The 25,020-nt window shown below is 39.2% G+C and overlaps 1 protein-coding gene across 13 annotated transcripts in view; it reads right to left on the bottom strand.

Moving 5' to 3' along the window:
* Positions 1-4,152: 4,152 nt before the first annotated feature.
* mef2cb (myocyte enhancer factor 2cb) overlaps positions 4,153-25,020 on the bottom strand; it is a 302,892-nt gene continuing 282,024 nt past the window's right edge. For 8 of the 13 annotated variants that reach the window (XM_087999396.1, XM_043708885.2, XM_087999453.1 and 5 more), the window contains 5 exons: positions 21,377-21,546; positions 20,491-20,514; positions 19,223-19,352; positions 10,940-11,075; positions 4,153-8,074 (listed from right to left, as the gene is read on the bottom strand). In XM_087999396.1, the coding sequence (XP_087855522.1) occupies positions 7,753-8,074; positions 10,940-11,075; positions 19,223-19,352; positions 20,491-20,514; positions 21,377-21,546 (782 nt within the window). In that variant the 3' untranslated portion in view covers positions 4,153-7,752. The remainder of the gene's footprint in view (positions 8,075-10,939; positions 11,076-19,222; positions 19,353-20,490; positions 20,515-21,376; positions 21,547-25,020) is intronic. The other 5 variants (XM_087999410.1, XM_087999402.1, XM_087999439.1 and 2 more) reach the window with 3 other exon arrangements.

Raw genomic sequence — 25,020 nt, 5'->3', positions numbered from 1 at the left:
TTCATATACCCATCCAGATACCTTTTAAAAGTTGTAATTTTACCAGCCTCCACCACTTCCTCTGGCAGCTCATTCTATACATGGACCAAACTCTGCATAAAAAAGTTCCCCCTTAGATCCCTTTTAAATATTTCACCTCTCATCCTAAACCAAAACCCTCTAGTTCTAGAGGGAAAAACATCTTCTCTATTTATCCTATCATGCCCTCATGATTTTATAAATCTCTATAAGGTCACCATGGATAGTACATAGGGTTGTGATTGGTGAGCACTGGTGAAATATTTGATAATTTATTCTTTTATATAAATGTTTGGATGCAGTGAACGTTCCAAATTCTCTTGACAACTCTTTCTGGGTATCTCAGGGAAAAAAAAATGTTCAGTGCAAATCTCTCCCAGCTTGAGATTTAAACATCAAGCTCATGGAACTGGGATTTCTGTGCTGTAGGCCCAGTAATAAAAATCCAAGATTAACATGAAATAAATAGGAATTAAAGAAAAAAAGATGGATTGAACATTCTACAAGGCAAAAGTGAGGACTTCAGATGTTGGAAACCAGAGTCTAGATTAGAGTGGTGCTGGAAAAACACAGCAGGTCAGGCAGCATCCGAGGAGCAGGAAAATCGACATTTTGGACAAAAGCCCTTCATCAGGAATGGAGGCAGGGAGCCTCCAGGGTGGAGAGATAAATGGTGGGGGTGGGGGTGGGGGTGGGGGGGGGGGGGAGCAGGTGGGGCTGGTGAGAAGGTAGCAAAGAGTACAATAGGTATATGGGGGTGGGGATGGAGATGATAGATCAGAGAGGAGGATGGGGGAAGGTAACAAAGTGTACAATAGGTGGATGGAGGTGGGGATGAAGGTGATAGTTCAGAGAGGAGGGTGGAGCAGATAGGTGGGAAGGGAGATTGGCAGGTAGGACAGGTCATGAGGATGGTGCTGAGCTGGAAGTTTGGAATTGGGGTAAGGTGGGGTAAGGGGAAATGAGGAAACTGGTGAAGTCCACACTGATGCCCTGGGGTTGAAGTGTTCCGAGGCAGAAGATGAGGCGTTCTTCCTCCAGGTGTTGGATGGTGACGGAGCGGCGGTGGAGGAGGCCCAGGACCTGTATGTCCTCGGCAAAGTGGGAGGAGGAATTGAAATGTTGGGCCATAGGGCGGTGGAGTTGATTGGTGCTGGTGTCCCGGAGTGTTCCAGCACTACCCTAATCTGAACATTCTACAAAACATTTTACGTGGGTGATACAATCAAGATATATCTCACCTACATATTAGTAACACTACAGGTCACCAAATAATGTTAAACCAGTGACTTCCTTGCAAGTGAGTCCAATTCTTCACTTTCAAAGACCCAACCTTGGAATCCTTTCAAAGCTATCTGATTCAATGTCTGTTCATGAATGGATAATTGAATGTCTTCTCTCGAGACCAAGTTCCCTCGGAATCGCAGAATTGTTATGCTGCAAAAGGAGGCTGTTAAACCTAATTGTGTCTGAAAGAGTATTATGAATCATTTTTTCCAATCACCTGTCTTATTACCACAACCATGAATATTGTTTCTATTTAAATATCCATCTAATCTAGGCAACCAGGAAAACTGGAAGGAACGTTGACCCCTATTTCAAGGGGGTTGGAGTATCAGAGATAAGGACACAACTGTACAAGGTGCTGGTGAGACCACATCTGGAGAATTTTGAACAGTTTTGTTCCTCTAAGGAAAGATATCCTTTCATTGGTGGCAGTTCGGAGAAAGCATACTAGGATGATCCCCAGTATGAAGGGATTGACTTATGAGCAAATATTAAGCAGGGTGAGATTCTACTCATGAGAATTTAGAATAATGTGAGGTGATCTAATTGAGACAGACAGGATTCACAAGGGGCTTGACAGGGTAAATGCTGAGAGAATGTTTCCCCTCATGGGAAACTCTAGGACAAGGCGGCATAGTCTCAGAATAAAGGGGCTCCAATTTAAGGCTGAAATGAGGAGGAATTTCTTCTCTCATCGGGTTATGAGACTTGGGAGCTCCTTGTCTCAGAGATCTGTGGGGCCAGATTCCTGATGTACATTTAAGGCTGAGTTAGATAGATTCTTGGTCAGTGGGGGAGTCAAGGGTTACAAGGAATAGTCAGGAAAGTCAATATGAGGAATGTTGGCCTGCCATGATCCTATTGAATGAGTGGGGCAGACTCAAGGGGCCAAATAGCCTATTCCTTTTCCTACAGTCTTATAATGCCTACTTGAATGTCTCAATTGAATCTACCTCCACTGCACTGTAGGCAATGCATTCCAGTCCCTAACTATCCACTGTATGAAAATGTACTTTTATCATACCACATTTCATATGCAAATTAACCAATATGTATACCTTCTTGTTCTCAATCCCTTTGTAGGAAAGCAGTTTCTTCCCCATCTCTATCCAGACCCATTCATGATTTTTAAAACTTCTATCAAATCTCCGCTTAGCCTTCTCATTTCTAAGGAAAACCCCAAGTTGTTCAAACAATTTTTGTCGTTGGAAGTTTTACATCCAGAACCATTCTCATAAACCTCTCTGAAAACTTTCCAATGTGATTGCATCCTTTCTAAAGTGGTGTCCAGAATTATTATAATACTCTAGTTGAGGTACAGGTAAAATCTTATGCTGGTTCAGTGCAACCATCTTACTCCTGTACTCAATGGATGAAGGGCTTATGCCCAAAACGTCGACTCTCCTGCTCCTCGGATACTGTCTTACCTGCTGTGCTTTTCCAGCACCACACTTTTTGACTCTGACTCTCCAGCATCTGTAGTCTTCACTTTCTCTCAGTCGCTGTAACCTTACTGTGAAACCTCTTCCAAGGATACCCACCTTGAAGAAGTTCTCCTCTATCCACAAGGATCTCAGTGATTCTCTCTCTCTCTCTCTCACTGCATCCCACAAGTCATCTCCTTCGCCTTGAAGCTCTTCAGCAATGTCCTGAAGCAAACCCACTACTACAGCTACATCTCCTTCCTCAGAACCTGCCTACACTACCGACTTATCCCATATGGACTCCAGACTACATTTAGACCATCACAATTTGGACCTGACTGAAACATCAACTCCTGGTCCTCAGATGCTGCCTGACTTGCTGTGCTTTTCCAAAACCACACTTGGACTCCTGTACTCTATATCCCTATTAATAAAACCTAGGATCCTGTATGCTTTATTAAGTACTCAGACTATGTATTCTTTCACCTTTAAAGACTTATGCACATAAGCATTCAGATCTCTTTATTTTTGTACAGCCTTTAGGGTAACACTTTTTATTTTATACTGAATCTCCACGTTCTCACTACCATACTATATCACCTCACACTTTCCCAAAGCATTTGTCACTTTGTACTGTCTTTTTTCCCAGTTTACAATGCTTCAAAGTATTGTTTCATCTGGAACCTTGGAAATTATCTCCTGCAGACCAAGGTCTAAATCATTATGATATATAAAGGTCCCAAACTGCTCAATGGGAAACTCCACTACTAAATATCCATGAACTATTGCCCTTTGATCCCCCTCAGTCAATTTTCTATTCATATTCCATTTTCCCTTTATTGCATTACATATAATTTTTTTCAGAAGTCTGTTGGGTGGCTCTGTATTGAGTCCTTTGCAAGTCTATGTATTCCATATCAACAGTATTACTCTCATCAACAGCCTTGGAAAGCCTGCCCACCAACTGAGGACCTTAGGAAGCTACCATCATTGGTATCCACTTAGTGGAGGACAGAAAACGTACTGCAGGCTTTCCAGAGGGTGTCTTGGTCAAAGACACTCAGTGCTTGATCGAGGAGACCATTATTGTGAAAGGGGACACCGTGAGAGCCAACAATAATCCACTTGCTTTTGATATCAATCTGCCTCCCCCAAGACTTACAATCTGTACTCGCCCTTAAACTGCCATCACTCTCCTCCAGTAGAGGAGTCTTAGTGATCCTGAGCATTCTGATCCCAGGTGTGTTGCCTGCCACCACAGCTGTTGGCCACTAGCACTGAGTTCAGCAGGGTTCCCTGAAAGGCTGTGATGCAGGACTCTTGTCAACTCTCCAGCTGACAGGCGAGATATACCTCACCTGCATTAAATTCCACCCACTATTTGCATGTGAAAGAGAAAAAAAAAACACACAAAGACATCAAGTCACTATGAAAGCCAGTAACTTTACTGATTTGTCTGCAAAATACAAATTATACCTTATTTCCAGCGAGAGAAACTTGAATTTTCTCATAAAAATTTTCACTACAGACAGCTGAATTAAGTCCCTTGAGATACACAGATGTAGTTTAACTTAGTTATTAACATCTTTTTGTCATCAAGTGGCGACAAAGTCCAGCTTATGCCGCTGTGAGCCTCTTTATTTTTGCTGCAAACGTCCACATTTCCCCATTTACAAGCAATCATTTTGTATTACTATTGTATAATGGAAACAAATCCTCAGAAAAAAAAAATAACAGCAAACCAGCTGGAGCAATCCAAGTATGTTTTAGGTCAATAACAATAGTCCTTCCAAAGCAATCCAGGGCTACAGTTGATAACAGTTCCTTCATAAGAGCACCGGTACCATATTTAATTGCTTAATCAACTGATCTCTTTAAACTCTTTTGAGGTATGGATGAATTTGAGGTATGAACAGGGCAAGTAGAATACGTATAATAACCTGAACACAAAATAAAACAAAACAATTAGAGAAACATATTTGCAAAACTGTGGCTAACTGCCTGGATTGCTCCACATCTTTGGTTAAAATATTAACAAAAGCCTTTATCATTACCCTACACTTGAAGCACTCTAAAATAAACATTATTTGATCAGTCTTTCCAGAACTCTGTAGTGGCAGGAAACCAGCATTAGAATCAAGATGCCACATTCTACACAGCGGATGGCACAAATAGTAACAGTTGAAGCACTCATAATTTATTTCTTAGGCAATTCTTCTTCGAGCAAAGTGGTTTTATGGAACACTGTTGATTTTAGTTGTTAATTGTGTTTCTTGTAAAGCCAAACCTTCAAGGCATACTTTACAGGGGTTGGGAAACATTTGTATGCATAAAAATTCTACTTCTTGCTTTAGGTTTCCATTTTAAAAAAAGACTATTTCAATGGTCAACTATAAATAAATATATTGTCAAACTTTTAAAAATAAACTTTAAAGAAGTATGATACTGAATTGAGATAGCTAGCTGATTTTTTTTTCTAAAGAATACGTTTTCCTGAATGCTGTATATTTTGATGGTGCAACTATTTTCTAGGGCTATTAAAATATTTCATTTGGGGCAACATTGGGATATCCCATTTATCATAAACTCTGTCTTTTAGAGGTAGAATAGTGGATTTTGCAGAATATTCGGTCAAAGCTGATCTGGTTTGCTGATATTTTCACTATCTCAGCTCTTACTATATGACATCTGCTGGCACTGATATGTCAACTCAAGTTACTGGCAGCAGTAATGCATTGCAAACATCAAGATATCAGTAAGTGACTTTGCTCTCACTTCTGCGCAGAATAGTAACAAGCTTTATTTTGATGTTCATGAGTTTTATGAAACAGAAAATAACTTAAGTGCCCCCAGGAAAGTGCCACTGCTATTTTTTGCCTTGCAGTAAAGAACATTGCCTAAATCTGTTAGCCAATGGTTTTGTGAGTAAATGAGAATATACAAGGGGCTCTGCCCCAATAATTCTTAAAACCATAGTACTGTATCATTATATGCTAACTCAGAATTAACTCTGTGGTCAAACATACAGCGAAATTATAACACTTGGACAATAATAAGTAGAGGGTTGTAGGTACAGAAAGGAGTGACCCATTATGAATTAGGTTGTGCTTCTCAATTGATTTTTAAAAACTGTGGATATTGATTTGCTGTTATGATATTTTGCTAGTAGCTCAATCTACAAAGAAATCGATTACTTAATTTGCAAAAGGTTGTTGAATTAAAATAGAGTTAGGAGTCTGTGGCTGCCTGATGTTCATTTATTGATTGAGTCATTACTGAGAATTGCTTTTTAGTAACATGTAAACATATTACAATGAAACTGTGAAGACATAAAAATTAACTGGGATTGAAGCTTTAAATATAAATTAGCTTTGAAATCCATTTAGCATCAAATTGATCTATTACAGAACAGATTGAGAACACATTCATATACACACACAGATGAATTCTTATTCAGGTTGTGGTCGGGGGGCTATGATTGAGAAAAGTTATGTTTTCTTTAACAATTTTTAAGAACGCATTTTAAAAAAAAACTTTGCAGCATTTAATTGACTAAATATCCACTGGTAATTCTTTAGATTCAAAAACTCCTGTTTAGAAAACATACAAATGCAAGTAAAGTGAACAAATACATTTTGCCAAGTGATCACATTGGATTAAGAATATTATAGCATTTCACCACCATGCTCAGAATCACAAATTGGCAATTTGAATGTACTGAGGAAAACTACTCTTGAACCCAAAGTACTTCTGAAATTACCCCAGTACCCAAATGACAGGCAGCCCTACTCCTTTTCATGTTTTAATTCCTTAACAGTAACAAAATTTAGAATACATACTAAACCCGTCCTCCCAACTGGTTAACCTCATTATACTGAACATAGCCAACTCTGATTCTGCAAAAAGGTGTGCAGAAAAGATCTAAAGAATTTAGTTACTTAAACGTGCATATGCACAAATACATTCTCCCCTCCCCCCACTAATAAGATAACCAAAACAATGTTTGCTATGACCATAATTAATATATATTAGAAAGCTATACACAAGCATGTTAATTTCACAGATTTTAAAAGATTTTCTTAATATTATTTTATATAATTAGAAATACACAATTCAAAAACAAAACCTCTACAAAGAGAAAACAGTTATCTTGGTTAGCAAAGCGTGGAGTTTTTTTCATGGTTTAGGGTAGTGCTTCCTTACGAAGAGCCCAATTCCATTATTTTTAGGACTGTTTAAAATACCAGCAAAGCTATCAGGAAAAAAACATTTTGGCTTAGGTAACTACAAAAAGCCACAAATGCTTTGCAAATGTCTTTTCTTGCTTCCATATGAAAATATAAGCAAAATGTAATGTACATCTTTTTAAAATCCACTTAAAATGTTAAACAGACCCAGAATTTGGACTTTTCCACATATTAATGATATTTTATTATTTTGTCAAAGTATGGTCCTCATTTAAATGACTGATTCATTTCATTGAGTGCCATACTCTGCTGATATGCCTTTTTACTTTAATATGTTCAGAGATGTCAGTTGACCAGTTTGCTTTTTTGAAAATGGTCACCCATATTTCTGGGCCTGTCAACCACCTATACATATATAATTTTTTTTTTGTTTTTGTTGCATAACAGCTGCACTTTCTTTCTCAGCAAAGATCCGCCAGTTCTGGTAAATGTTTCCTTTTAATCTGCTATTTACATGTAAATACGTTGAACCTGCAACATGACACTATCTATTGTAACATACATTTTGCAAGGGAGCACAGCAATGTAAAAGAGTTAGCAGTTAAATCTACATTGTACAAGGGTTTTCTTTGTACAACTCAAGTGCTAAAGCTGTTATCTCAGCAATTTACGTTACTTTATATCACTGAGGCAAGTTAAAAGTACTTTTACAAAACAGAGTACCTGACTTATTTTCCACACACGGCACATATAATGTTGAATTCCCCCCTCCCTCCCTTGCCCTGTAATGTAGCGCACACACACACTGCAAGAAAAAAAATGACTGAAGAATCTTATCATGTTGCCCATCCTTCAGACAGCCTCATCCGCTTGACAGATGGACTTTCCCTTTCATCTGGCGAAGGCCTTGTAAGTCCGATGGGAGAGTGGAAGTCATTCCTGTGATCCTCTCGGTCACTTCCATCATAGGAACTGCTACAGCTGCTCAGACTATCCACTGGAGATCGCCCTGCATCGAGCCTTGAGTGTTGCGGGTATCCCAAGGGTGTGTGGGTGCGGTCTCTAGGAGGAGAAACAGGTTCTGACTTGATGTTGAGGCTTTGAGTAGAAGGCAGGGAGAGATTTGAATTCTGAGATAAGTGAGTGCTAGTACAAACTCTGTAGAAGGAAAGGAAACCAGTTACAGAATGAAGAGGGCAATTGCCCCCACCTGCATACATACAAACATGCATGGACACTCACTGCATATATATGTTAAGGCTCTGAAGTGTTTTGATCAGAAATAACTATACTACCAGTAGCAAATCTTTAGAGCTACATTGATGAATTACCACTTCTTGCTGGCCTAGAATGCAACAGTGTCAAAAGTATCTGAAAGCTTCAGTATCAATATTGCTTGCAATCACACATTTGTGTATTTAATGGGCATAAAGAAACTGCTGATTAGATTTATAAGCAGGCAACAAAGGAGTGCAAAGCTTCAAACTATTTCCATATGAAGCCCGAGTTAATGGTAAACAAATAAGTTTAGAGCTCCTGTTTCATGTTATCAACTAAACACGTTTTAGTTTGCTCAGAGACTGCTCATTGATACAATGCTCAAAGATAGTTTTTCACAGAGTGCACTAATTTTTTTATACAGCAAAGGACATAATGAGTACTATTGATTTTTAAGTTAATGGAATTAAAATGTTATTGATCTTTAGAATGCAGAGTTAAAGGATTTAGGACTTTTTTTCTTATTCTTGTATGAGCTCGGCATCACTGACAAGGTCAGTGATTGTCACCCATCCCTATTGAGTACCTTGCTCAGATATTTCAGAAGGCAGGTAACATGCTGTGGGTCTGGAATCACACAGAGGCCAGACGAGGTAACGTCAGCAGATTTCCTTCGCTAAAGGGTAAGTTAAAGGTTTACCTGAGGTGTCAATAGTAGTCTGACGGCAATTAGCAATAGAAAGCTTTTGCAAGGCATAAACAATTATTCTGGTGGCACTTGGTGGTTCAGAATTTTGTCTGAATTCACTGGTTGATTGTATTCTGCTGACAAACAACTACAGTTCTTCAAAGTTCGGGGGAGATGGTGGCACAGTGGTAGTATCACCAGGCTAATTAGAGCAGGACAAAAAATGCAGATGTTACATTGATGTTTTTAAACTTTGGATGCATGGATACAGTAATTTAGATTTAGAGTTAACATGATATGAAGACTGATACTTTCTTTGTTTTTGATATTTTACCTTTGAATAAAAATAAAATATAAATCATAATCGTTTGGCATCATTCTGAAATCAAGTTGTTGTACCTTTTTTTGCAGGTGTACTTGGAATTGTAGGAACTTTGTTGCATAGTCATGTAATGAAAATTGTGCATCATATGAATTGGTGAGCTGCAGATATCTACTGGGTGTGCTTAGTCAACTGTGGGGGAAGAAGGTGATCAAGACAAGGGATGGATTGAGTATGAGATCAATTTCTGTGAGTGGATTTTCATTTTAACCAGCAATGGATATTTAGGGTTTCCAGAGATATTATATCTTGGTACATTTCTGTGGCATTTGTTTAGAATGTTATTGATGAGTCGGATATTCTAAAAGTTTAGAGTTTTATGGACATCTAAATGATTTCAAACTCACTTCAATTACACTGACTATGATATCCCTTTGATCCTAGACTTGACATGGCTCATTGTCAGCAAGATGAAATATCATAAAAACATATCTGTGGAGATGATGTTCACTGCATATTGAAAAAATATTTTTAATACATACGGAGACACAAAAAAAATTATCCAAAACTTCTTAACCTAAGTGCGATGTTAAAATTTCTAGTAATTCATTTTTTTATGTTTCAAGTATAAAATAATCATGGCCCAATTTCTTTGATCCATCCCTCAATTATATTTCATCCATTTGGTTGATATATAGCAGTGCATGCAATGAAAATACCGCAATGCCCCCAAGTGGCCAATCATTGCCAAGCTACTTCTTTAAAAGTTAAAAGATCTGCACTCAGATGCTCTATGATTTTCTTTTTTTGCTGAAAAGAGAGACATGTGGCTTGAGTTTTCTGTCTCATGCACATCAGGATAAATACTGCAAGCCAAATTTCAAACAGTCATAACAATTTTTACTACAGGAGAAAAAGGTGTTTTTGATTGGCATGTTGACTGAATGGTCAAGGCTTTGTCATGACAAGATCAACAAGGAACCACAGGCACCCTCTCCAAATGCTTCATAGTAATTCAAAAATAAGTGCAAGACTTGAAATATTCTTATTATCATTTTTCCTTAAACAGTCAATGGAGAAGAGAAGGTAGACAAGACATTAAAACCATTTAATTGACATTTAAAATGTATTACAACACTCAAATTCTAAAATTATTCTCTAATATTGAAAACATATGATTACCCATGTAGTTATCCTTTGAAATAAAGAAGTGGATGCATGGAACAAGATCTGGGACCCACCAGGTATGGCTGGAATCAAATAACAGTTCTCTCAGCTTCAGAATTTATAGAAACCACTCTAGTCTGATGATGTGAAGAGTAACCATTTCTCTTCTGTTGCAAGGGTCTCCACTGAATGAACTTAAGGAAACTGATGCGGAGTAACACAGATGTGTGACAATTGTATAGTAGTGGGTGCTCTTCCAAAGTTAGGTTTGAGGTATATGGTTTGAGTTGGAATAGGGAAACAGTATTCCACTTGCTGAGCTATGAGTGCTCTCTGTCAACAAAGTTTGCCTTTCCCCAGTAACAACCATCAACATCTCAATAAGTAAAACAAAAAAAGCCAAATTGACAATATATAGTATCACTTTTGTAGTATATTACTCCAAATATAGGTTCACAATGAGTTGGAATAAAGTTTGTTTATGGGCATTTGCTCCTGGTTCACACTGTACAGTAACTCAATTCATGACTAAGACACATGCATTTACTATGGTACATTGAGAATGAAGAGATTTAATGAATAAATCATACAAAGAAGAATAATTCACTGTTCAGTTAAACATACTTACCCCAGTTGGCTGAGGGCTGAATGTTGCATATTCTGTAGCTGATGTTGCTGCCAGCCAGTCATTGAGCCAAGGTGGAGAGCATTGGTAGTATTAAACCCAGTGAGAGATGACAAGTCAGCACTACTAAGGGAATATTCTTTATTGCGATGTTGACAGGGATGGGATAAGAGGAAGAAGAAACATCAAAATTAAGCAAACATAATGGTATTCAAATCTTATCTTTAAGATTCCAAATGAAACAATTCACTTTCAATGTCTGAATCACCTTCAATACGTTTTGGGCACTTTAGCATGAAATCTTTAATTTGAAAGTATAATAAAAGATCTAAATTTTTGGTAATGCAGTATTGAAAAGAATCACGAAACTACAGAGCCAGAACAATTACAAAACGGAAGGAGCTTTCACTTATTGTGTTATACCAACTCTAGAACAATCCAAAACTAATATTAGTCTTTCTCTTCAATCTTGGCAATGCACCTCTATCTGCTTCTAATAGCTATTCATTTCTTAATTCCAACACGCAATTGTTTCAATGTAAACTACTCCTTGTGACAAAATATTCCATATGCCTAACTCTTGGCATACTGAAGTTCTTTCCACCTGATCTCTGCACTCTCTACCACTCAATTCCCAGGCAGAAAAAAATAGCTAACATAAAAAAATTATTTTAATATTTTTGCACCGGGAAAATAGTGCTTGAAAGACAAGGTTTTTTTCATAACAAACCCCTTCAGCATCTTTCCACTGAGTATATGTGCCAAATCATTCTTTTCGCCCTTGATTTTTAATGTTAAAAATATACCTAAACTACACTTTCTGAATCTTTCACTGACTTGCTCTTTGAAAAAGCACTATCTTTGTGTTACCAGTAGATGTACTTCATACATTGAAGTTGAACTCATCTGTGCAAAAAGCAAAAATTTCTTAATACAGCAACCTGCTTCCACCACCTTCAACCAATAAGTAGAGTTACAAACAATAAGCTCAACCTTTTGTTTTCTGTACATCAACCTTCATGCTGTTGCATGTTAACATGCCTGAACTCCAGATGGAGGTTTCATGGGAGTCAATGTTGAGTACTCCCAGAGCAACTCCCTCTTGAATATATACCACTGTTAGGTCTATCCTGCCGATTGAACAGATTACACCCAGGGATGATGATGGTGGTGCCTGGGACATTCTCAAGAAACATATGATTCCACGAGAATGAATACATCAGGTCGTTGCCTGACTACAAGGCAGCACAGTGGCTCAGTGGTGAGCACTGCTGCTTCACAGTGCCAGGGACCCGGGTTCAATTCCTGCCTCGGGTAACCGTCCGTGTGGAGTTTGCACATTCTCCCCTTATCTGCGTGGGTTTCCCCGGGTTCTCTGGTTTCCTCCCACAGTCCAAAGATGTGCAGGTTAGGTGAATTGGCCATGCTAAATTGCCCATAGTGTTAGGTGCATTAGTCAGGGGTAAATACAGGGTAGGGAAATGTTAGGTGCATTAGTCAGGGGTAAGTACAGGGTAGGGAAATGGGTCTGGGTGGGTTACTCTTCGGAGGGTCGGTGTGGACTTGTTGGGCTGAAGGGCCTGTTTCCACACTGTAGGGAATCTAATCTACTGTCAGATGGCTCTTCCCATTTTAGTACTAATCCCTAGATGCTATTAAGAAGTCTGGGGAAGACAGGTCTGAAATAAAAGTAAAATAATACGGTTGCTGAAATCTGAAATAGAAACAGGAAATACTGGAGAAACTCAACTGAAGTTATGAAGATGAGTCATAATGGACTCAGAACATTAACTCTGTCTCTCTCTCTCTCTCTCTCTCTCTCCACAGATGGTGCCAAACCTGCTGAATTTCTCCAGCATTTTCAGTTTTGACTTGGTAAGGCTGAGTTTACTGCTGTTATTTCCAATGCTTAGGTCGATGCTGGATGGTCCATTCAGTTCCATTACATTGACAACTTTTTAACAGTTGTTACAAATAAATGAGTTGTTAGGTCATTTTAGAGGGTAGTTAAGAGTCAAGCATACTACTGTGTATCTTGAGTCACATGAAGGCCAAACCAGGTAGAGATGGCAGATTTCCTTCCATAAAGGACAGTAGTGAACTAGATGAGTTTGTACAACAATCAATAACAATTTCATGGTCATTATTAGACTTGTCATTTCAAATTTTTTAGCCATCAGTGATAATTTAATAAAGTTTAAATCAAAAGTTAATGAGTAGTAAAATGTATTCAAACAATTATGAAAGTGTATTGCTTTCCTTAGCTGTTTCATTTAATTTCCCAGCTTAGATCTAACAGTGGATCTGATTGAAAACATCTCCTATGGACTGCTGCAAAAAGAATGTTAATTATTGAACAAAAATTACATTTCTAATTTCTACAGAATCCTTCCATTCAGGGGTTTCATTTCTTTTGACTTCAAATCACGGGAAGCAATCATCAGGTCTGGAAATGGTTCTTTTTTTTAATTAATGAAGAACATGGCGTCATATTTGCAGCATACTAGAACAGTAGCAAGTGTTTCAATATCAATATGTTCATTATGACAAACTGGAACACTCCTTGACCATACTTTGTTGTAGCATACTACACCTCACAAAATCTTTCCCTCAGAGTTATTTCTTTCTGAACATATACTATTTAAATCACTCACTTCATTCAGTTACAAAATTGTTGCAATTTTCATTGCTATTCTTGCTTTACTTATCAACATAAACAGCTGAAATAGACTTAAAATAGGAGCTTGCTAACTAAAGTAGCAGAAAGTCATATGTGCTTCCTAAAGTTCTTCAAAGTTGTTTTCTTACTAAAAGCTCCAGTTATAAGTTGCTTGAAATGATTAAACATATTAAGACACATGTGAATGGATCTTTAAATAAAAGTTCCTCAAATAAAATTATATTTTGAGCAAATTTTTTTGAATTTTAAGCAGCATCCTTCATGAAATAATTAAAGGTAATTTAGCAAAATTCAATTCAAAAGTTAACGAGCAGTAAAAAGCTTTCAAAATTATGCTATTAAAATGTGTTGTATTTCTTAGCTGAAATGGGTTTATTTATTCAAGGTGCATCTAAACAATTAAGGTAAATTGCTTTGGAAGTATTATACTTGGAAAATTGCTTTCAATTAGATTCGTACTATATTACTGAATGCAAGATAGAGATGACAATCAAAACTGAAGGATGCTAACAAAATGTGCAATTCAGAAAGTTTAACCCAGCAGGACACTGACTGATGCAGAATTGATCAGCATTACTTTTTTCATGGGCAACACTTTGCCATCTTTTGCATTAAAGTTGTGGAATTATGATCAATAAATACAATACAAAGAACTCTGGAACACAATTTGTTTAGAATTACATGTTCCTTTAAAACATGTGGCTCAGGATAGATTGCTCTTACTAACATACACACAACTTGCATTCATATAGCAACTTTAAAGTAGTAAAATGGTCCAAGATAATTCATAGGAACATAATTAAAGAAACAAATGGACACATATAAAAATAAAAATTTCCAATGCATGGGCATGTAATCACCAGAGACATGTGCATAGTCGTACTGACACCTGTTACAGCCTGTGTTAAGATGGTGCTTTTCCACTGCTCCCATAAATTCCACAGGATTTCACATCAAAAGATGTCTAAGAGTCTGATACTGATGAAACCACTAATATGGTGACATGATGTGTGGATGGAGGAGTAGCTGTACAGTCACCGCACAAGTAATCCTAAACCTCACATTGATGTTCTAAATACATCAGCACAAATTATACTATGGCAGATGGCAATATTTGAGTTCAATAAAATTCTTGAATTTAGAAAAAAACAAAGCTAGCCTAATAGTAAACACCATTATTAAACAAAAAACAATCTGGTTCACTCAGAGCACAGAAAAAGGTCTTTCAGTCCACCATGTCTGCTCTTACCAACAAATACCAAACTACACTAATCTCATTGACCTGCACTTGGTCCACATCCTGTTATGCCCTGGCATTATAAAATGTACAATCAGATGCTTTTTGAATGTTGCAAGAGTACCTTCCTCCTCCGCCACCCTCTGAGACAACATGTTCCATATATCCACCATAATTTTCAGATTTCCTCTCACCTAAGGCCTCTGATCTTAGGCACAACTGCCATCGGGAACAGATTCTCATGATCTACCCTGTCTATGCCTCTCATAACTTTATAAGTCTCAATCAGATCCCCCCCTCAGCCTTTTCTGCTCCAAGGAAAACAAATCTAGCCTATCCAATCTCTTCTCATAACTGACACTTTCCATCCCAGGCAACATCCTGGTGAATCTCCTCTGCACCCTCTCTAGTGCAATCATGTCCTTCCGATAGTGTGGTGACCAAAAATGCACACAGTATTCCTCGCTCTTATATTCTATGCCCTGGTTAATAACAACAAGCATCCTGTATGTCTTCTTCACCACCTTCAGGGATCTATAGACTTGTACACCAAGGTCCCTTTGTTCTTCAGTACTCCCTAGGAATCTATCATTCATTCTGTATAATCCTTCCTTTCTTCGATCTCTCAAAATACATCACCCTGCATTTATTAGGGTTAAATTCCATCTGCCATTGTTCTGCTCAGTTTACCAGTTGATCAATGTCAGACTGCAGCCTGAGACCTATCCAGAACACCCCCAACTTTTGTAATTTGCAAACTTCTTAATTAGACCTTCTACATTTACATCCAAGTTGTTAATGTTTACATTATAAAAAGCAAGGGTTACAGAACAGATTACTGTGGTACACTACTAGTCACAGGTTTCCAGTTATAAAACAATCCTCCACCATCACCCTTTGCCTCCAATTTGTAACCCAATTTTGGATTCAGTTTGTCAACTTGCATTGGATTCTGTGGGCTCTTAGGTTTGGAAGAGCCTTCCATGTGGGACCCTATCGAAGGCCTTATTGAAGTCCATGTAAACTACACTATCTGAACTATCCTCATGAATATATTTAGTCAACTTCTCAAAAAATTCAACTGAATTCATCAGACAGGATCTCCCTTCAACAAATCTGTGCTGACTACCTGCTCCTTGGATGCTGCCTGATCTGCTGTGCTTTTCCAGCACCACTCTAATCTAGAGTCTATCCCTGATCAATACCTGTCTTTCCAAGTATTGATTAATCCTGTCCTTCAGAACCTTTCCAATAATTTCTCTACCACTGAGATCAGACTAACTGGTCTGTAATTACAGAACAACCTCAGTTATCTGAACATCAATTATCCGAATTTCGGATTATCTGAACAAGATCTCAAGGTCCCGTAAAAACATTATCAGTTATCCAAACAAAATACTCCCCGCCTGTCTTGTTCGGATAATCGAGATTGTTTTGTACCTGGTGTAGCTCTGCTGCCCTTCTGAAATAAGGCACTATATTAACAATCCTCCAGTCATCTGGCATTTTAACTGTAGCCACTGAGTACTAATTATTTCTGCCAGGGCCCTGCAATCTCCACCCTTGCCTCCCAAAGCAGCCTGGGATAAATCTCTTCAGGCCCTGGGGATTTATGAATCCTTATGCCTGCTAAAGCATCTAATACATCCTCCTTGTTAATCTTAACTTGTTTAGAACCTGACCATCCCAATTGATATTCTCAGCTACAATGGCTTTCTCCTCTGCGAATATAGATGAGAAATATTAATTTTAAGAGTCATAGAATCGTAAAGTATGGAAACAGACCCTTTAGTCCAACTAGTCCATGCCGACCAGGTACCCAAACTAAACTAGACCCACTTGCCTGTGTCTGGTCCATATCCCTTCAAGCCTTTCCTATACATGTACTTATTCAAATGTCTTTTAAATGTTGGAACTGTACCTGCATCCACCATTACTTCTGGCAGCTCATTCCACACATGAACCACACTCTGCAAAAATGTTGCTCATGTCCTTTTCAAAACTTTCTCCTCTCGACGTAAAAACACTCCCATCTGAGGGAAAAGACCCTTGTCATTCACCTTATCTATCTATTCACCTTATCATGATTTTATAAACCTCGATAAAGGCACCCCTCAACCTCCTATACTCCAGTGAAAAAGGTCCCAGCAATAACCTGGTAATATTTTCTGAACACTCTCCAATTAAGTATCATCCTCACAGCAGTGTGACAAGAACTGCACACAATACTCCAGAACAGACCTCATCAATGTCCTGTACAATCTCAACTCCCATACTCCTATGACATTCCAAAGGTCTGAGCAATGCTGACGATCCCAAAACATGTCATTGCCTCTCCAAATACATGTTAATCCTAACTTTCAGAATCACCTTCAATAACTTATCCACCACTGATGTCAGGCTCATAGGTCTATAGTTCCCAGGCTTCTCCTCACAGTCCTTCTTAAATAAAGGCATAGCATTAGTCACCCTCCAGTCCTCCAGCACTTCACCCATGGTTATATATGATATAAATATTTCTACTAGGGGCCCTACAATTTCTTCCATGGCTTCCTACAACGTCCTGGGATACACTTGATTAGCTCCTAGAGATTTATCCACCTTTACATTTTCTAAGACCTCCAAATTTTCTCTTCGGTTATGTGAACCTTTTTTCCAAACATCACCATTTACTTCCCAGAGTTCTCTAGCCTCCATTTCTTACTCAACAGTAAAAACTAATGCAAAATATTCATTTAGCATCTCTCCCATCACCTGAGGTTCAATACATAGATCTCATCCATGTTCACTGGTTCTACACACAGATTGCCCCTTTGGTATCTAACAGGTCCCATTCTTTCCCTGGTAAGCCTCTTACTCTTAATATACTTATAAAAATGCCTTGGGATTTTCCTTGATCCCATCCACCAAAGGCATGTTGTCGGCCCTCCTTGCCCCCCTAATTTCCATTTTCAGCAACCTCCTGCACTCATTAATGTTGCACGCCTCTCCAGTTTTAAATGCACTGTATCTGGCAAATGTTACTGCCTCGGAGAAAGTGAGGACTGCAGATGCTGGAGATCAGAATCGAGTGTGTGGTGCTGGAAAAGCACAGCCGGTCAGGCAGCATCTGAGGAGCAGGAGAATTCAGTTTTGGGCATAAGCTTTCAGGAATGAGGCTTGTGAGCCAGGGGGCTGAGAGATAAATGAGAGGGAGTGGGGCTGGGGGCAAAGTAGCTGGGAATGTGATAAGCAGATGAACGGTGGGGGCGAAGGTAATATGTCAGACAGAAGAGTGGAGAGGATAGGTGGGAAGGAAGATGGATAGGTTAAGAAATTTGTGCCAAGTTGGAGGCTTGGGACTGGGATCAGGTGGGGGCAGGAGAAATGAGGAAACTGGTGAAATCCTCATTGATTCTGTGTGGTTGCAGGGTCCCAAGGCGGAAGATGAGGCGTTCTTCCTCCAGGCGTGGGGTGGTTAAGGTTTGGCTATAGAAACGGCCTAGGACCTGCATGTTCTCGGTGGAGTGGGATGGGAAGGAAGTGTGTTTGGCCATGGGGTAGTGGGTTTGGTTGGTGTGGGTGTCCCAGGGATGTTCTCTGAAACGATCGGCAAGTTGGCGTCCTACCTTTCTGATGTAGAGGAGACCACATCGGGTGCAATGGACAGAGTAGATGACATGTGTGGAAATACAGGCAAATTTCTGTCGGATGTGGAAGGATCCGTTGGGTCCTTGGACGGAGGTGAGGGGGGGGAGGTGTGTGCACTTATTGCATTGGCAGGGGAACTACCATTATGTTACCTCCTTTTTCAAATCAAACTCTCAACATCCCTCGATCTCCACGGTTCCCAGGACTTGCTGCTCTTACCCGTCACTCTTAGAGGAGCATGCTAGATCTGAATTCCCACTATACAACTTGTAAAAGACTACCACCACTTTCCAGATGTAGACTTACCTGCAAATAGTTGCTCCAGTCTATGTTTGCCAGATCCTATCAAATGATATTGAAAATGGCTTTCTCCTAATTCAGAGACTTAACTTCTGCAATTTCTATTTGGTGTCAGACCATTTTAATCGGAATCAACGGACAACAAATGAAAATCATACATTCTTGCACAGAAGCAAGAGGGTCAGATGCAAAGACGTAGGAAGAAGCACAGTTATTTGCATATCTAACAATACGTATATTTTATTGCAGTGCTTATGCATCAACTGCAACCAATAACATTTGACAATCGGTTTGTTGATGCAGAATGTAGCACGTCTTTTAGAAACAATGTTATGGCAAGAATATCATTATTTCAGAAATATGAGCTAGCATTGGTAGTCACAGCAGATTGATTTTGTGAAACTTCATAATGGACTCTAAGGTGATGGGAGTTACCTACCAGTACCGTATGTGGTAGAAATGGCTGAAGGGTATCCTCCCATTCCGTGCCCAGGCAAAGTAGGGGTTGCCACAGAAACCACCGGCGTAGCCAATGACTGTGCAGCTTGTGAGTTGTTTATTCTCTGATTCTACAGAAAATCAAAAAATTGTGATTTTTATTTTTTTAATATGCTTTGTATGTCTTTTTAATAGTAGTTGCAGAAATAAATGAAATGTAGACCAGACATTTTTAATAAACTGAATCATTTGACATAATTAGCTTTTAAGAACTCTTCCAAACCTATCATTTACAACACTTCAGGAGACGAGATGTTCCCAAGGTAACCAATTACATCAGTATCTCCATAGCAACCAGCCTAGTCACCAGTAAAAGATTGTGTTTTTGTAGCAGGAAAAAGACCAGATAGAAAACAAAAAAATGCACATGTCAGTTATTGCACTTTTATTGAAAAAAATCTAAAGTAGTGGATCTCAGTCATACTTTACAAAGAAATGACTAGTTTTATCTTAATTGTAAGAAGAGGCGAGAAATCTAAATATTTTACATAACCAGTAGGTGGTGCTATGTTTCTTTTGGTTCACAGTTCTCGGGCTGTAACATTCTTATGAAGAAAACACATTTTCAGTTGTGTATACCATTTCCCATTTAATACCAGAAATATCAGACCAAAGTAAGTAATTGACTATTAAGCGAATAATGTTCAATTTTGCAGTTTTAGAAATGTATTCAGTTAATGTTATTTGCCTGCAATTTCAACCCACCTAAATCTAGCTTTTAAATTTTATGAAAATCATAGATATGAAACTCTGAAAGTTCGTAACTATACTTTTTCTGAAAACAATGTTCAAGATAGAAAATAAATAGTCACATCTTTTTGTTAAACAGTATGGTACTGCCTATCCTGCCTTGTTCAAAAATAATATTAACCTGAAGATTTTTAACACTGCTAAAAAGAGAAACAATGTCAAAGCTTTTGTCTTGCATTCATCAGGACAGAAATGCAAGATAGCACATTTCAAAGGGAACAACAATGCAGTATAAATTATTATTCTCTTTGAAATTTGCCAATTCTGTGATTCTGTCCTGATGAGTGCAAGACAAAAAGCTTTGATTTTGTGTCTTATTTTTCAGCAATAGTGGGGTAATTGTATCAGTGAAAAGGGGGTGTAGGTGAATGCTATCATTTAGTAATCAAAAAAACAAGAAGTCACTATTATCTGATGATTTGGGCATAGTTTGAAGGCATCAGCAGAACTCTCACTTACCTGTAACAAATCAACATCCTCCGACTGACAGCATATAAAAGGAGCAATGAATAACTGTTAGCTGAAATATTAATGTTTTTCCTCTCAGCTGACCTGTTGAGCACTTCCAGAATTATCTGTCTAAGTTAAAGATTTCCAGAAACTGCAGCATTTGAGTTTGGACCTATGATGAGGCTTGATTTTTGGGAAGACTATAAAGTAGGATTGTTACTCACCTGGGGCTCCAATCAATAAATAAATTCATCTATAAAATCACTGCAGACTGCATGTATAATTCAGAATATTTTAAATCAATTGTACATATTGAAAGCCTTTTTCCTACATCTCCCTAGGTTATGCACCTTTTGCTCTAATATGGCTTCACTTGCAACCTGCAACTAGGTTTCAACCAATAAGCACAGAGCCTGGTGCTAAACAGAAGGTGACAGAATACTGGGAATTAGCTTTATTTTATTTATTATGTGGCAATGCCAGCATTTGTACAACACATTTCATTAATGGAACAATAAAAATTAACTTCGCAAATTTAAAAAGCATTGCAGGTATACATGACAACATTTTGTGGCACATTGAATTTAAAGTGAAACTGAATTTAAGTTCTTTTTATGGTTACTTCATTGTATTTTTACACATACAACACTAAAAGGAGAACTTAAATATTATTTCACCTGTGTTTTAAACCTACTTTGTGTGACAGAAATATGTAGGTTTATTATACATCATCATGCTGTCAATTTCTACGATATAAGCAAAGTATTTTGCTTCTCACACTAAAATCCACTCCCAAATGCCTGATATGAAGTAAAAATGATTAATATTATCAAAAGTATTCTGTTGTATATATATTTTTTCTATTTTAGAATATTTTAGACAAGCATCCACTTACCACTGATGGCATATTCTTTGAACCTGGTGGAATGAGAACCCGGAGGTCAGGTTTGCGGTTGTTCATTCCCAAATTCATGGGAGGGGGTGACTTGGTTTGCATGTTCTTGTTCATACTGCCAGGCGAGACCAGCAGACCTGGCGAATTGCGGGGATTTCCATACCCATTTCCTGTTGCATTAAAGATTCATTATGAGCAACAATGTATTTAATATGTGACATAGTAATCATGACAAATAAGGAATAAGCAATCAGCAGCTAATCTTCAAATATTTACAGGAAATATACTCAAAAAAATGTTTATTCATCATCTGTTAATTTCCTTAAGATCGTAGAAAACATTCATTGTGCGGAGAAATTGTTTCAATGGAATACTCAAATGAAATGATGTTATTGGTCTCTTTGCATTTTCAATATCTGAGCAATTATCATGTTTGAAACAACAATTTCAAAGCAGCTCAGAATCCGTTTTATTCATTGTTCTAAGGAAAAGATGAATGATTAAATGACAAATCCCCAGCAAATTCCCCCTTTTAAAAAGTGAGTTTCCAATAGTGTGATGATGAGATCAAGAGCAAGTAATTTGGATTACTTCCTACCTGATGCATGAAGGTGCTGAATTAATGGTCATAGTTGAAATGGAAATAGTGAAACACTAATAATTATATCTTTCTGGGTAATTAGGTATCTCTACACCATCTATTAAACCTTTGAAAGCTAGCAGCCTATGATGAGGACATCAGAACTCTGCTTAAACAAAAATACAATAGAAACAAATAAGTATAATTAAAGGAGCATTAATGTGAATGATTTATTAATACAAAACAGGTTCTCTGAAAGAAAGGAGTATCACTTCACTTAGTTAACTGATAAGTGAATGATATGATAAATGAATCTAATAATGAGGAAAACAATAGCGCATCACCACACTGCATATAATAAAAATAAACACTTCAGAGAAATTCGCCTGTCTCAAGGAAAAATTGTAGTTGCAAGCATTTGTTGAAAATCAAAGGGCAACAATTAGTTCAGACACGACTGACATTTTAAATAATCCGTTACATCAGTACTGTGTTTGTTAGGGACTGACTTGAACTGAAGTAAAAGCCTGAAAAATTTAAACTAATGCAACTGGAAGTTTTCAAATACACAAGTTTGGCACAGTTTAAAAGTCCAATGTTTCATTTTCAAAGGACACTGGAGCAAAGGATTTAAATAAATTCAAAACCACAAAGATGGGGTAGCAAACGGTCACGCAAATGACAGGTGTAATCCATTGTAAATAAGGTGGAAGAAGAAGGAACAATTTGGAGCATATGCTTAATGAATGCAGACCAAAGGGGTGAATAAGCATAAGCATTCAAATACAAATGGCATTGCAAACAAAGTTGTGACAAGTCGAGAGCGTGGTGCCTGAAATGCACAGCAGGTCAGGCAGCATCCGAGGAGCAAGAGAATCGATGTTTCAGGCATATACACTTCATCAGGAATGAGGCTTGTCAGCCAAGGGGCTGAGAGATAAATGTGAAGGGGGGGGGGTGTGGAAGGTAGCTGAGAATGCAATAAGTAAATTAAGGAGGGGGAGAAGGTGATAGGTTGGAGAGGAGGGTGGAGTGGATAGATGGGAAAGGCAAAGGACAGGTCAAGAGGACGGTGCTGAGTTGGAGGCTTGGGACTGGGATAATGTGGGGTGAGGAGAAATGAGGAAACTGGTGAAATCCACATTTATCCAGTGTGGTTGCAGGGTCCCAAGGGGGAATATTAGGCGTTCTTCCGCCAGGCGTCGGGTGATAAGGGTTTGGCAATGGAGGCAGTCCATTGCGAAGTGGGAGGGGGAGTTGAAGTGTCAGCCACGGGACAATGGGGTTGGTTGGTGCGGGTGTCCCAGAGATGTTCTCTGAAACGATCCGCAAGTTGGCATCCTGTCTCCCCGATGTACAGGAGACCACATCAGGTGCAACGGACACAGTAGATGACATCTGTGGAAGTTCAGGTAATTTCTGTCGGATGTGGAAGGATCCTTTGGGGCCTTGGATGGAGGTGAGGGTGGGTATGGGGGTGGGGGGGGGGGGGGGGCTGTGGGTGAAGGTTTGCACTTCCTGCAGTGGTAGGGGAAGGTGCTGGGAGTCGGGTGTAGATCTGACGAGGGGGTCACGGAGGGAATGGTCTCTTCGGAACACTGATAGGGCAAGGGAGGGAAATATATCTCCAGTGGTTGGGTCCATTTGTAGGTGCAGAATGGCGGTTGATGACACGATGCATACAGAGGTTGGTAGAGTGGAAGGAGAGGACTGAGGGGGTTCTGTCCTGGTTGCGTTGGGAGGGGTGGGGTTTGGGGACAGAAGAGTGGGAAGTGGAGGAGACGTGCTGGAGGGCATCGTCGACCATGTGGAAAGGGAAATTGCGATCTTGCAAGAAGGAAGCCATCTGGGAATTTTTAAGGTAGAATTGGTCATCCTGGGAACAGATGTGGTGGAGGCAGAAGAATTTGGAATAAGGGATGGCATTTTTACAGGAGGTAGGGTGGGAGAAAGTGTAGTCTAGGTCGCTGTGGGAGTCGGTGAGCTTGTAGTAAATGTCCATGGTTAATCGGTCACCAGAGATGGAGAGGTCCAAGAAGGGGAGGGAGGTTTCCGAGATGGTCCAGGTGAATTTGAGGTTGGGGTGAAAGGTGTTAGTGAAGTTGATGAACTGTTCAACCTCCTTGTGGGAGCACGAGGTAGCACCGATACAATCATTGACTTAATGGAGGAATAGGTGGGGGGTGGTGCTGGTGTCACTGCAGAAGCTGGACTGTTTCACCTACCCAACAAAGAGGCAAGCATAGTCGAACTCTACGTGGGTGCCCATGGTTATCCCTTTGGTTTGGAGGAAGTGGGAGGATTGCAAAGAGAAGTTGTTAAGAGTGAGGACCAGTTCAGCCAGGCAGATGAGGGTGTCAATGGAAGGGTACTCATTGGAAGGGGAAGAAATGGAGGGCTTGGAGACCTTCGTGTGGCAGATGGATGTGTACAGGGATTGGATGTCTCTGGTGAAAATGAGGTGTTCGGGGCCGGGGAAATGAAAGTCTTGGAGGAGGTGAAGGGCGTGAGTGGTGTCCTGAACGTAGGTGGAGTTTCTGGACTGAGGGGGACAGGACAGTGTCAAGATATACAGAGATGAGTTCAGTGGGACAGGAGCAGGTTGGGACAATGGGTCGACTGGGGAAGTCAGGTTTGTGAATCCTCGGTAGGAGGTAGAATCGGGCAGTGCGGGTTCGTGGATGATGAGGTTGGAGGCTCTGGCTGGGAGATCCCCAGAGGTGATAAGATTGTAGATGGTTTTGGAGACAATAGTTTGGTGATAGCAGGTGAGGTCATGGTTGAGGGGGCAGTAGAAGGAGATGTCTGCGAGTTGGTGCCTCCCTTCAGGGGTCAGTGTGAAGACTAATTAAAATTTAGGTTTCATCAACAGAGACATAAAGTACAATAGCCAGGATGTAATGACAAGTTTGTACTAGACAAAGATTAAACTATGTGTCGTGTGCAATTAGTAGTATCGATGATAGAGAGGATTTTAAAGACAGAGAAGGTAATGCTGTGCAGATTACTCAGAATGATACCAGTAAAGGAAAACTACTGGTAAGTGGAAAGATTTGATAAACTG

Source organism: Chiloscyllium plagiosum, unplaced genomic scaffold (genome assembly GCF_037043375.1).
Source record: "Chiloscyllium plagiosum isolate Xiang-an unplaced genomic scaffold, Cpla_swu_hap1 HiC_scaffold_2, whole genome shotgun sequence".
NCBI classification, from domain to species: Eukaryota; Metazoa; Chordata; class Chondrichthyes; order Orectolobiformes; family Hemiscylliidae; genus Chiloscyllium; species Chiloscyllium plagiosum.
The sequence above is the reverse complement of the archived record's forward strand: the minus strand, read 5'-3'. Positions and strand labels throughout refer to the sequence as shown.